General features: G+C 51.8%; 1 protein-coding gene across 1 annotated transcript in view; it reads left to right on the top strand.

Moving 5' to 3' along the window:
- TGM3 (transglutaminase 3) overlaps positions 1–3937 on the top strand; it is a 38861-nt gene extending 34924 nt beyond the window's left edge. The window contains exons 12-13 of the mRNA XM_043602729.1: positions 2811–2944; positions 3318–3937. Of these exons, the coding sequence (XP_043458664.1) occupies positions 2811–2944; positions 3318–3465 (282 nt within the window). The 3' untranslated portion in view covers positions 3466–3937. The remainder of the gene's footprint in view (positions 1–2810; positions 2945–3317) is intronic.
- The last annotated feature ends 9651 nt before the right edge of the window (positions 3938–13588 follow it).

Genomic DNA, 13588 nt, shown 5'->3' on the forward strand with positions numbered 1-13588 from the left:
TCTGTCATCGCGATAATAAAATACCTCCCTTGCAGGGGCCATTTCCCCAGACAAGCGTTTCCTGACACGCCCCCTCCCTGCCCCGCCAAATAAGGCTCGGTCTCCAGTTATACGTCCCTGAGAGCCTTCTGTGCTCTTACTTTATGGCCTCGGTTCTAGTTGAAGTCATACCTGTATTTGTGCACTTTGATCTTGGCTCCGTTCTCCTACCCGTCTGTAAACTCCACCCGGGGAGGCGCTGCCCCTGCTCTGGGCCCATCACTGGCTCCCCTGCTGCCACATCTTAGAAGCTAATCAGATTTTGTAAAATAATCATGAGCCGAGCAGGGCACTTGGCTTCCGGCTTGCCTTCTTCCCCACCCACGCGTCCTCGTTGTCAGCCGGTGCTTGTCCCCTGTGTGCCCAAGCCTCTCCTGCTTCCCAAGGCATTTCCAAGAACCGCGCATCCTCTCCGTGGACGTGATGGACAGCTGAAGCTGGGAGGGGACGCTGGGTAGCAGCTGGTTCAGTTATGAAAACATTCTGTGTTAAAATGATCAGTGGTTAAGTGAAGGTAATTTTCCCCCCATTATACTCCTTTATCCGGTATCGTCAAATATTCTTATAGCTTTACCTTTTTTTTTTAATTTTTTAATGTTTATTTATTTTTTTCATTTTTAAAGCTCATTTATTTTTTGAGAGACAGAGAGGCAGAGCATGAGCAGGGGAGGGGCAGAGAGAGAAAGAGAGAGAAACAGAATCGGAAGCAGGCTCCAGGCTCTGGGCCGTCAGCACAGAGCCCAACGCGGGGCTCGAACTTAAGAACCGTGAGATCATGACCTGAGCCAAAGTCAGACACTCAACCACCGGAGCCACCCGGGCGCCCCTGTAGCTTTATCTTTTCCCTTTTATTCAACACTGTTGTGCAACACTGTTGCTTTTGGGTTTCCATATCGAGTGGCCTTTGTCTTTGAAGAGACTATAATATCTTTAGAAAGGAGATCAGAATACAAATAGGCTGGAAATGTGCCACCAAGAACTCTCTTACTTAATCTTTCAAAAGGGCATCTGATCTCTCTTCTTTCGGACATCTCTGTGCGAATTTGCTCCTAACAATCTCGCCTTGACATCAACCTGCAGAGCACCACGCACTCTTACCTTGATTTGAAAGAATCCGTGCACAGCTCACTCAGAGCTGTTTTTAATTTTTTTCAACGTTTTTTATTTATTTTTGGGACAGAGAGAGACAGAGCATGAACGGGCGAGGGGCAGAGAGAGAGGGAGACACAGAATCGGAAACAGGCTCCAGGCTCCGAGCCATCAGCCCAGAGCCTGACGCGGGGCTCGAACTCCCGGACCGCGAGATCGTGACCTGGCTGAAGTCGGACGCTTAACCGACTGCGCCACCCAGGCGCCCCAGGGTGCGGATTTTTAAACCCGTGAGGGTAATCTGTATGAAAAGGTAACCATTCGGATGAAGTCCCATTCTCTAATCCAGCACGGATTCGCAGCAAGCATTGAGGACGTTGTACTGTGGAATCAGACCACGAAATCTGAACTTCGTCCCAAAGGGTGATGTCCCTCACGTTGGCCCGTGAACCACTGATAATCAGATTCAGATTTCTGGTGGCTCTTATCCTCCCTTTTGGGTGCACATACAGATTTGGGTCAACGGGATAGGGTGGTAAGCAGCAATAATGCAAGAAGAACAAATAACACGAAAACCGAGTATCAGTGTGAACGCTACGTCAGTGTTTACGTATCCATGAGCTCATCTGGCTCCTTCTTTGGAAGGCAGGGAGGGACAGAAGCACAGCTCTCTCTTCGACAGCAAACAAATAGTCCAGGTTGCTTTCCTGATGGGAACCCGAGGCTTCTCTGGCCAAGGACAGTGCGGGGCGGGAGCCCCGTCCAGACCACACATGACACACAGGGAAAACTTTGGCTCCAGAAGTTTCAAAGGACATTGATAGGCCGGGGTGTCATCAGAGAGTGGCCTGAATTGAGGGGCCCAATGCCATGTCCTGTGGAGAGGAGCATGAGGCTCTGAGTGGGGGTCTGAGTGGGCTCGGGCCTCCCAGGGAGGGGGCTTCCAGGCTGGAAGGGAAGAAAAAGACCGATGAGTGGGAGCCTCAAAGAAAATACTGCTTTTCTTTATCTTTTCTTTTTTTTAAAATTTTTTTAATGTTTATTTATTTTTTGAGAGGGAGAGAGAGACAGAGTGTGAGAGGGGGAGGAGCACAGAGAGAGAGGGAGACACAGAATCCAAGGCAGCCTCCAGGCTCTAAGCTGGAGCTCAGCACAGAGCCCCACGTGGGGCTCGAACTCATGCACAACTGGGGGAGGGGCAGAGAGAGCGGGAGAGAGAATCCCAAGCAGGCTCCATACCGTCAGCGCGGAACCCGACCTGGGGCTTGAACTCACAAACTGTGAGATCGCGACCGGAGCTGAAGCCAAGACTGGGGGACGCTTAACCGACCGAGTCACCCAGGCGCCCCAGGAAAGTTCTAAGTATAGAATGAAACAGTCCCCCGCCCTCTGAGCAGCCCACGTGGAACGGGGCCGTCCTGGGAAGCAGGGCTGCCCTTCCCAGCACGACCAGGAAGAGGGGCAGAGAAGACAAAGTGCTCTCAGTCACTACAATGTGCCGCCTCTCCCTCTGAGCCTGGGGTCCCGTCGGAAGCATGGGGCCTGGCAGCAGTCTCCTAGGAAGCCCCTGCCGGGGTGTCTGCCCGTCACTGAGCTGTCCACCCAGCCTGCGTGGGCTCTCACCAAGTGGCAGGTGAGGCTAGCAGCCCATGTCCTGACTCCGGCAGCCCTTCTCCTCGTAGGTGCTGGACCAGGCCCGGGTGCAGCAGCCCGTGAACGTCCAGATGCTCTTCTCCAACCCGCTGGATGAGCCCGTGAAGGACTGCGTGCTGATGGTGGAGGGCAGCGGCCTGCTGCTGGGAAGCCTCAGGATTGAGTGAGTCCGGGGCCCGAGGGGCCAGTGTGGGGCGGTGGGAGGGGGTCGGAGGCGGCCTCCCCGCAGCCCCTGGGAGAGTCCGCACGCGGGCACGCACGTTTGCATCTGGTGTGGGGGTTGACCAGACTTGAACTCCCGGGAAGTCCAGATCACCAGCGCTTGGAGCCGGTCCTCAAGGGCTTTCCGTATGTGGGAGATCATGGGGCTCCCTCCCTCCCGGCTGAGGGGCCCTAAGCTAGCAGGGGGTGGGGCATGACTCAGGGAGGGAGCCAGAGGGAGCCCCACCAGTGCAGGACTTGAGGCTGCCGGGGGCCCCTCTAGCCCGAGGTCCACGAACCTCGCCATCAACCCTGACGGTGCGCTTCCCCACCAGTGTGCCGACCCTGCGCCCCAAGGAGCGGTCCCGGGTGCGTTTTGAGATCCTGCCCACCCGGAGTGGCACCAAGCAGCTGCTCGCTGACTTCTCCTGCAACAAATTCCCTGCGATCAAGGCCATGCTGTCCATCGACGTGGCCGAATGAAGGGCTCAAGGGGGCCCCATACAAACTTGGGTAACACGGGGCAGGCGGCGCTCGCCTGTGGAGTGAGCCCTCCTGCCCATGATGTCCAGCCTGGGAAATCCACGACGTCCCCCGAGCCGGCCCGGACGGGACCCCCAGCCTCTGGCACACGCACGCACCCCCCCCCTTCCCAGGCTGGGCTGGCTACCTCCCGCCCTGAGACGCATTCACTTTTGCACGTTCCCATGAGCCCCGTGGCCCTGCTCGGCCCTCAAGGCCAGCAATGCTGCAGGACAGAGTGGCATCTGACCCAGCGACTCTCTGAATGGCTGTGGGGGAGGAGACGTCCGGACGGTTTGCTGATCCCAAGCCTATGCAGTTAGGACATTCCCACTCCTCCCTCGGGCCACCGCGGGAGGCACTGTCCCACACTCACACTGTCGTGGCACTCACATCTTTACACTCAAAATAAAAGTTAAAAAGAACACAATCAGCACGGGCTGTACTAGACTGCTGCTTTGCCTAAGGTGGTGGAGGAGGAAGGGGGGTGGCGGCCATGTTCTTTTGGAGAAGGGATGACCCAAGGACATCTTGTTCCCCACATGCCAGTGTCCAAAGGGAGTGTGGGCTTGTGTGGGACAGATCACTGTTCAGTGAATAAACTTTCTAATAGGATGTCCAAAAATAGACGAGGTTGCCCGGAGAGGGAGCCCCTTGTCCCAGGCAGGCTTTGCGTGCTCTCTGTGTGGCTGCTGGGCCGAGTGGGAAGGGACCTCAAAGTCCTCCCTGGAACCCTTTTGCAGAGGACACTCCCGGAGAGGCCCAGCCTCTGCTCACACCGGGCTCTTCCCTCCTCAAAGCCGCACCTCTCCTCCTGCAGCCAGGAGGCCACAGCACTGCTAACTCAGCCGGAACCTTCTCTGCCTTCGCGCACGCTTTGGTGGTTCCTCGGTCTCCCTGTCCCTCGAAATGACCCCAAGCAGAGCCCATAGCTTTCCGGTCCCTTGTGCTGACAGATTCCGTTTTGGCAATCGTACCGTGCTCTCTTGAGTCGGCCAGTCCGGGCTAAACAGAAGCTTCTGCCTCAACGTCCAGCTCAAAGCGTCTGCCTTCTGCTCGGCTCAGGCCCTACCTGCTCCTCCTTCCTTCCCCCTTCCCTTCGGATGGCTTGATCCACTGATGTCGGCCAGCATGTGAAGGCAGGCTTTCGCCACTACGTGTTCCATGATGGGGGCAACATGGCCCTTAATTTCAGCCCCCAGAGATTCACCCCACTACCTCTAACTGCACCGGAAGGTCCTGTGCTTTCTCCTGAGCCCACTTGCCCTTAGTGGGGTCCCCTGGCCCATGGGACACTCGCAACCTCCTTGATCCACCAAAAGGGGTAAGCTGGCCGGCCCCAGCTGCCTCTCTCCTCCTCCTGTCACTCAAGCCGCTCCGGGCTCAGCTTCCCACCTCCACGGTTTCCTGGAGGCAGCCGGCACCAGCACTCGGGCCCAACTCTGCTCCCAACATCAAGGAACCATCACCAGACCCCGGCTCCTGTGTCTAAACGCAGCAGAGGCTTCCCCTGCGGAGCGAGGGGCTTGTCTCTCTTCCCGAAAGTTCTGCCACCCTCTCCAAGCGTTCTGGGGGCCTTGGCCCCGCACTAGGCCTGAAGATGGGGTGTTCCGTTCCTCCTCGGAAATTCTGCAGCAGTCCCCAGTGAGGTAGGAGAGGGTGAAATCAACAGACACCTACTCCGAGAGAAAGAAGGAAATCCGTATCTTGCCATCCCTGGGAGGCCTGCCCCAGACCTTACTTTCCACAAACAGCCATCTTATCAGCAAGCATTTCCAGAGGGACCTACTTTGTGCCAGGCTTTCTGCTGGGCATGGGGTCAAGAGAGATTAAAAATCAACCACAGCATGATCCCTATCCTTGGGTTTCTCCTGGAGTGACACTCCTAAGGTGTGACATTAAAAATCCATCTGGAGGGGCGCCTGGGTGGCTCAGCCGGTTAAGCGCTGACTTCAGCTCAGGTCATGATCTCACGGTTCGTGAGTTCGAGCCCCGAGTCGGGCTCTGTGCTGACAGCTCAGAGCCTGGAGCCTGCTTTGGATTCTGTGTCTCCCTCTCTCTCTGCCCCTCCCCTGCTCATGCTCTGTCTCTCTCTCTGCCAAAAATAAATAAACATTAAAAAAATTTTTTTTTAAAACAGGGAGGGGGACAAAACAGAAGAGACTCATAAATTTGGAGAACAAACTGAGGGTTTCGGGAGGGGTTGTAGGAGGGGGGATGGGCTACATGGGTAAGGGGCACTAAGGCGTCTACTCCCGAAATCATTGTTGCACTAGATGCTAACTAATTTGGATGTACATTTAAAAAAATAAAAAATAAAATAAAATAAAAACAAAAAAAAAGAAAAAAAATATAAGTTTCTATTTACCTTCACCTATTCCTTCTCCAGTGCTTTTCGTTTCTTTATGTAGAGCTGAGTGCTTGAACTAGATCATTTTTTCCTCTCTCCAACGAGCTGCTTTTAGCATTTCTTGCAAGGTAACAAATTCCCTCATTTCTGTTTGTCTGAGGAAGTCGCTATTTCTCCTCACTTTTGAAGGATAATTTCACAGTTCTAGGTTGATGGGTTTTTTTTTTCTCTTGACACTTTAAATATTTAGCTCCACTCTCTTCTTGTTTGCACGTTTTCTGAGAAATCAGACGTAATTTTTTATGTTTGCTCCTATATAGAGAAGGTGGATTTTTTGTTTTTGTTTTTGTTTTTGTTTTTCTGCCCCACCTCTGGCTTCTTTCAGGATTTTTTTCTCCCTCTTTGATTTTCTGCAGTTTGAGAATGATATATGTAGATATAGGGGTTTTTTTTTGGCAGAGGGGGGTTGTTTGTTTTTGTTTTTGTTTTTTGTGGGTTTTTTTTTTTTTTTTTGGCATTTATCCTATCTGGTGTTCTCCGTACTTCCTGGCTCATAGTTTGGGGTCTGACATTAATTTGGGGGAAATTCTCAGTCATTATTGTTTAAAATATCTCTTCTATTCCATTCTCTCTTTCTTTTCCTTCTGGTGTTCCCATTACATGGATGTTACATCATATATAGTTGTCCCCGAGTTCTGGCATATTCTGTTCTTCTTTTTTTCTTTTCCTTTTTTTTTTTTTTCCAGCCCTTCTTTCTCTTTGCTTTTCAGTTTTGGAGGTTTCTATTGAGAGATATCAAGCTCAGAAGTTGTCTTCTCAGCAGTGTCCAGTCTACTAATAAGCCCATCAGAGACATTTTTTTAAAGTTTATTTTAGCTATTTTTTGAGAGAAAAAGAGAGAGAGAGAGGAGGGGGAGCGAGCAGGGGAGGGGCAGAGAGAGAAGGAGACAGACTCCAAAGCAGGCTCCAGGCTCTGAGCTGTCAGCACAGAGCCTGATGTGGGGCTTGAACCCACAAACCGTGAGATAATGATCAAAGCCGAAGTCAGATGCTTAACTGACTGAGCCACCCAGGGGCCCCCCATCAAAGACATTCTTAATTTCTGTTACAGTGTTTCTGATCTCTTGCATTTCTCTTTTTATTTTCCTTAGGATTTCCAGCTCTCTGCTTACATTGTTCGTCCGTTCCTACATGCTGTCTACTTTATCCATTAGTGCTCTGAGCATATAAACAGTTGTCTTAAATTCTTGGTCTGATCATGCCAACATCCCTGCTATATCTAAGTCTGGTTTTGATGCTTGCGCTGTCTCTTTAAACTGTGTTTTTGCCTTTTAGTATGCCTTGTAAATTTGTTTCTTGAGAGCAAGACAAGATGCACTGGGTAAGATGAACTACTGTAAATAAGCTTTAGTGATGTGGTCATCAGGTGTGGGAGGAGGGGAAGCATTCTATAGTTCTATGGTCAGGTCTGTTTTGTAGTGTCTCTGTGCCTCTGACCTGTGAAATTTACATAGGCTTCTCAGTCCCTGCCCCTCCTCCATAGGGGGTTGGGACTGAAAGGCGGGGGTGTGTTCGAGTTGTGTATTTCCCTTCTCCCACATGGAAGGCTAGAAGAGGCTGAAATTGGGTATTTCCCTTCCTCAGGGTCAGTTAGGCATTGACATAAGCCCAGCTCTGGTTAGTTTCTCCTGGGGGCCGACCTTGCTAAGAAGAACAGAATGTTCTGGCATATTTCAAAATAGTTTCTTTTCCCTTCCCCCTCCTGAAGCCTGAGGAGATTTTTCTCTGATCTTCACTGTGAGAGTCTGGTAGCTTCCTGGGGGGTAAAGCTCACAGAGGTGTTGAGTGCCCTCTAGGATGGGGCCCCTCGGGGATTTTAACTCTCAGACTTGCCCACACCGAGCCTCTAGCCGTTCATCAATAACCATTCAGGTTTCCCTACCCCGGCACTGGCCTCTACAGAAGATGCTATTCGTGGGTTTCTGCTCCTGTAAATTAGGATTCTCTATTCGCCTGTCAGTGTCTCCAATTTCGGGGAGTGGTTTGCACCGTGAAAAATTGGTTTGTTCAGCTTTTTACTCGTTAGGATGGAGTGGCGACTTTGAAGCTTGGTTTGTGCCAGACCAGAAGCTGGAAGGCGGAAGCCTGTTCTAAGCGTCTCATAGGTATTTGTTGATCTACTCCGTCCAATAATCCTTTGAGGAAAGGGCTAATAATATTGCCGTCACTTTACAGATCTGAGAACCGAGACTTAGCCAGTGAATTGGGTCACGGGAGAGTTAGCAAAGGCAGCGCTGGTACCCAGGCAGGCTGGCTCCAGTGCCTCGCCTCGGTGTTCTGCACAAATTCTAAAAAGGTATCCAGTGATGAATTCCATCCCAGGTTTGCAAAGAGACAGGGGCTAAAGGATGCAGAAACTTAAGGACGTGTGTCTGTGCAGTGGCACCCAGCCCCAGAGAGCCACTCTTGGATGCTTCCTCCCAGCCTACTTTCCTGCGACTGCTTGGCTCCTGGCTCTCGCATTCCCAACCTAAGGAGGTGCCATAACCAAGGGACCTCAGAGTCCTTCTTCCCAGAAGCAGCCTCCTCATCTGCCCTGCTTCTGGCTCTCGACCCCTCCTCCTCCCAATCTTGATCATACGTGCCTCAGAAGCCAGCCTCAAACACCTGGATTCAACCAGCATCTCCCGGAGCCTGCCCAGTGGGAGAGGCTCCCTCGTTATGTTGTTTTCTCCCCTGGCAACCTTCAAAAAGGGGACAGTATTTACCCACCGTTGTACCAACGGGGAAGCAGAGGCTTAGAGCAAGCGCTCTCCATTCTTCGCTCTCATTCTAGCCTCCACATGCCTTTATGATCACCTACAATATTTTATGGCAACTATTTATCTGCCAATGGTTGCCGATCTGCAGGGTGCAAACATTGGCAAACATGCATAAACACGATTTATTGATATCACATTAGAATATATGATACATTCGGTGACATTGCATGATAAATTCAACGCGTTTGAATTATTGCACGGCATAATTCGTTGTGCTGTGCAAAACTGCGACAAAATTGGAGTGTTAACACAGCGATTCCATTAATCCTGCACGCTGCCTTGGATGATCTATGTCTCTGATTTCCGTCGAGTAAGCCCACACTTTTAGCATGCCTCGGAAAGTGTATGCGAGGGGGTTCAATCTGGAACAAAATAAAATAATATTACTTATGTATTTTGAGTTTATGGCCACTCCATAGTAAATTAGCTTTCTCTCTTGTGAAATAAAAAATTTAAAATATACACACACATTTATTAAAATATTTTTATGCAAATATGTTCGCAATATAAAAATTGCTTAAATACAAAAGCATGCAAGAGTGAAAAGATAGACGGTTCCCTTTCCCCACTTCTCTTCCACTGTTTCCCCCAGAGGACACCCGAGTTTTGAGATTGGAGTGTGTGCCCTTCCCGATTTTTCTGAGTCCTTGAGGGATGAGTGGGGTGCCTCCCACTGGTCCACTGTGGGAATTGCAGGCTTTTCGAAAAGCATCTGATGGCCAGTGCTTCAGACTGAAGGCCTAGCCTTCTATTTAAACTTGAAATGCCCTTGGGGGCTGGGAGCACCACTCTGCAGAGTGATTTTTGTGTATGACACCGGCAGTCTGACTCACCTGATCGTGGAAGTTGTGACCTCCCAGGGTCACCAAGCCATTAAAAATTCCATGGCCAAGATCTCACTGAATCACAGATGATTGATTCATGGGCCCCAACTGTGAGCAGGTTCCAGGGATTCAGCACGGATGATCTGTGCTTTCTGGAAGTTTGTCATCGCGGGGAGGCAGAGGTACAGGGGTGGGTGTGGGGAGATAGGTAATAAAAGGAGTAATCAAATAAACACGAACTATAATGGATGAACAAAATCCAGGCTGTGGGTATGTGTTGGGGAAGCCCTCTGACGGGTGGTATCTGGGTAGAAACCCGGTGTGGACTATGAGGGAGAGTGGAGATCTAAAGGAATGGGTTCCAGGAACAGTGGGGACAAAGCCCCGAGGCAGGTAACAGGGGACACAGAGGAAGCACCACTCTTGCTGTGAGCAACGGAGGGCGGGAGGAGCGGTGGGGGAGGGGGAAGGAGCAGAGAATCTGACTCGTGTTTTTTTGTTGTTTTTTTTAATTTTTTTTTTAACGTTTATTTATTTTTGAGACAGAGAGAGACAGAGCATGAACAGGGGAGGGTCAGAGAGAGGGAGACACAGAATCCGAAGCAGGCTCCAGGCTCTGAGCTGTCAGCACAGGGCCGGATGCGGGGCTCGAACTCAAGGACCGAGAGATCACGACCTGAGCCGAAGTCGGACGCTTAACTGACTGAGCCACCCAGGCGCCCCTCTGACTCGTGTTTTTAAAGAAACCCTACGGCTGTTGCCAGGCGTCCAGTGAGGAAGCGATCGTAACCAACCGTCCGGGGCAGGGGTGCCGGTAGCTCTGACCAAGGTGGCAGCAATGTGGCGTGAGACGTGGTGGAGAAGGCAGAACCCACCAGCTGTCCCAAGGGATTGGATGTGGGGCGTGAAGAAAGGAGGCCGGAATGACATCGTCTGATAGTCCGAGCTGTTCGATGATTCCAGACCTCAAGCAGCACGGCTGCTTTGCTCTTCCTCCACCAATGTGAGCCGTGGGAAACGGTAAAGTGGGAGGCTCTTTACCTCCCCCTCCAGGCTCCCTCCTGCGCCCCCATCGGCCGCCTTTCTGCGTCCAGCTCCCTTGGCCACTGTGCCGGGACCCTGGCCTAAGCTCACAAAGCATCTTCTTCAGCCAAGTTCCCAGGTGCTGAGAGCTCAACGCTAGTCCTGGAAGGAGGAGCAGGGTCCAGCGGGGAAGAAAGCTTGAGGTCCAGCTGGGAGGCTGGGGCAATCAGGGCGGACTTCTCAGAGGAGCCGGCCTGCAAAGCATGTTAGGGCTCCCTCACCCTCGCAGGGGGAGACAAGAGAAGGAAGCCGTGTTGGCTCAGTGTCAGAATGTGAGGCTGGAGAGGCGGGTGCCCAAGGACCACAGGAAGCCTGACCCTGACTGGCCAGAGTCCACTACAGTTTGGCGGGGCGGAGCAGGGGGAGGAGCCGTGCAGCGGATGATGTTTTCCATTTTTCCGGAAAGGGCCACAGCGCTTGTGAGAATTCCATCCATGCTCTTCCAGACTCCATCAGAAGGTGGAATCTAACTTCCTCCCTTTCTAAGAGTTGCCATTTGAGACGGCCTTCACAAACGGGGCGCAGTAGAACATAAGAACTATTAATGGATGTTTTATACCGCTAAGCCTGGGGGTAGTTTGTTATGCATCGATAGCAACTGGAACCATCCCAACACACGTCAGCGTGGTGGATGATTTCCTAGTGCCATTTATGTCTCCATATTATTTCCAGGGTTATCAATGTCTGAGTAGGCGTTATGCACAGGCGTTAAGGCTAATTATGGCCTTTTATCTAAATGTTATTTTACTTTTGTTCCCCATCGTGCTGGGCTGGTGCCTGTGCGTTGGGGAGGCAGGCACCCTCCCCACCCAAGGCAGGGACAACCCTTGTGATCCTGTTTAAGAGCAGGGTTTTCTCTTCATAATGCTTTCTCGTAATATGACCTGCCCGCTCTTCATGAAGGAGGAGACTGGGGGGAGGGGGGGGAGTGGAGAGATGAGACCCGAGATCGGGGGCTTATCTGCCCATCGGGTGCCTCCCACGTCAGCCCCGTCCCAAACACGCCATCCACCAGTCATGTCTGTATCGCAACCACCTGGAGCACCTGCTGTGTGTCCAGAACTGCACCCCACACACGAGAACACGATGGTCTGTGGCCTCCTGGAGCCTATACCGTAATGCGGAGCCAGACGGAACAAGCGAACAAATAAAATACAACCCGTTTGCGATCAGCGCGGTGAAGGAAAGCCAGGGGTGTTGTCCTGGGGAATAACAGGCCACCTTCCCTCCGTGGCCAGCGAATGTCTCTCTGAGGAGTCGTCTTTCAGCTCAGACCTGAAGGGGCCACACTTGGTAGGCCTGTCCACAATCCACGGAAGCCAACTCTGGCTGGACCCAGGAGAGGAGGAAATCTCAAAGGGACCTCAGGAAACTCCCAGACCGGGTGGGGAAGACAGAGGACAAGGCTTAGAAAGCGGCAGGAGCAAAGGGTGACCACACAGGCAGCATCGCAGCGAGAATTGCATCACAAAACCCACGGAGTGAGCACATGATCGCCGACCTAAGAATAAGATATAGAAGAACCCATCTGGGCCCCCAGAGCCATCACCATCGTCCCCCAGAATGGAGTCCTCACTGTCCCCAGTCTTGCCACCACCTCCCAATTAACAATTCCAGGTGAGGGGCGCCTGGGTGGCTCAGTCGGTTGAGCGTCCGACTTCGGCTCAGGTCATAATCTCAAGGTCCGTGAGTTCGAGCCCCGCGTCGGGCTCTGTGCTGACAGCTCGGAGCCTGGAGCCTGCTTTGGATTCTGTGTCTCCCTCTCACTCTGCCCCTTCCCTGCTCATGCTCTGTCTCAAAAATAAATAAAAACATTAAAAAATTTTTAAAAAAAATTCCAAGTGAGCACATGTGCTTGGTTGAGCCTAAGTCACATGATGATGCTCTTGCTGCATCCAAGTCTGGGGACTTTGGACAAGATATCTGGATCTGCGGCAGCCACCTACGAAACAAGTGTGGGGGGCACCTGGGGGGCACTGCCGGTTAAGCATCCGATTTCGGTTCAGATCATGATCTCACGCTTCGTGAGTTTGAGCCCCGCGTCGGGCTCTGTGCTGACAGCCCAGAGCCTGGAGCCCGCTTCGGATTCTGTCTCCCTCTCTCTCCGCCCCTCCCCCACTCACGCTCTGTCTCTCTCTCTCTCTCTCTCTCAAGACTAAATAAAACATTTGAAAAAAAGAAACCACAAGCGTGAAGAAGAAAAGCCAACAGCCAAGGAGAGCGTGACGGAAAGCCGAAAAGAACGAGGCCCTTGATGACACTGCCGAACTGCTACACCCGCCTTGAGACTGTCTCATTCTGGCCATTTTATTAAGCCGACAATAAAGCCCTTCAGAACTTAAGCCACTGTTGTCAGAGGTCCTATTACTGGCAGCAAAAGCACTTTTTTTTTTTTTAATTTTTTTTTTCAACGTTTATTTATTTTTGGGACAGAGAGAGACAGAGCATGAACGGGGGAGGGGCAGAGAGAGAGGGAGACACAGAGTCGGAAGCAGGCTCCAGGCTCCGAGCCGTCAGCCCAGAGCCCGACGCGGGGCTCGAACTCACGGACCGCGAGATCGTGACCTGGCTGAAGTCGGACGCTTAACCGACTGCGCCACCCAGGCGCCCCAAAAGCACTTTTTTTAACTGTGATCGAGGGAAAGCGACACGTGCTCAGGTAACTCACGTCTAAGATGACTGATAGGATGTGCTCTGATGGGTGGAGGAAGCAGGGGAGTAAGGTTGCTCGCTTTTTTCTTTTCTTTTTCTTTTTCTTTTTTTTAAATAAATCGGGATCAACAGGGAGTTCTTGTTAAATGCACATTCTCACAGCCCATCATCCAAACTCACTGGCTCAGAATCGTGAGGCATATGCATTTTATGGCATCCAGATGTATCTGATGTAGGCACTCGATGAGCATCGCCGATGAATTCTGCCAACACAGGCGCCCTGGCTCAGAGGAGCTTCGGGACAGGCGAACCCGAGTCTACGCCATTTTCTGAGTCCTCCTCTCTGAATGCCG

The sequence above is a fragment of the Prionailurus bengalensis genome, chromosome A3 (genome assembly GCF_016509475.1).
Source record: "Prionailurus bengalensis isolate Pbe53 chromosome A3, Fcat_Pben_1.1_paternal_pri, whole genome shotgun sequence".
NCBI classification, from domain to species: Eukaryota; Metazoa; Chordata; class Mammalia; order Carnivora; family Felidae; genus Prionailurus; species Prionailurus bengalensis.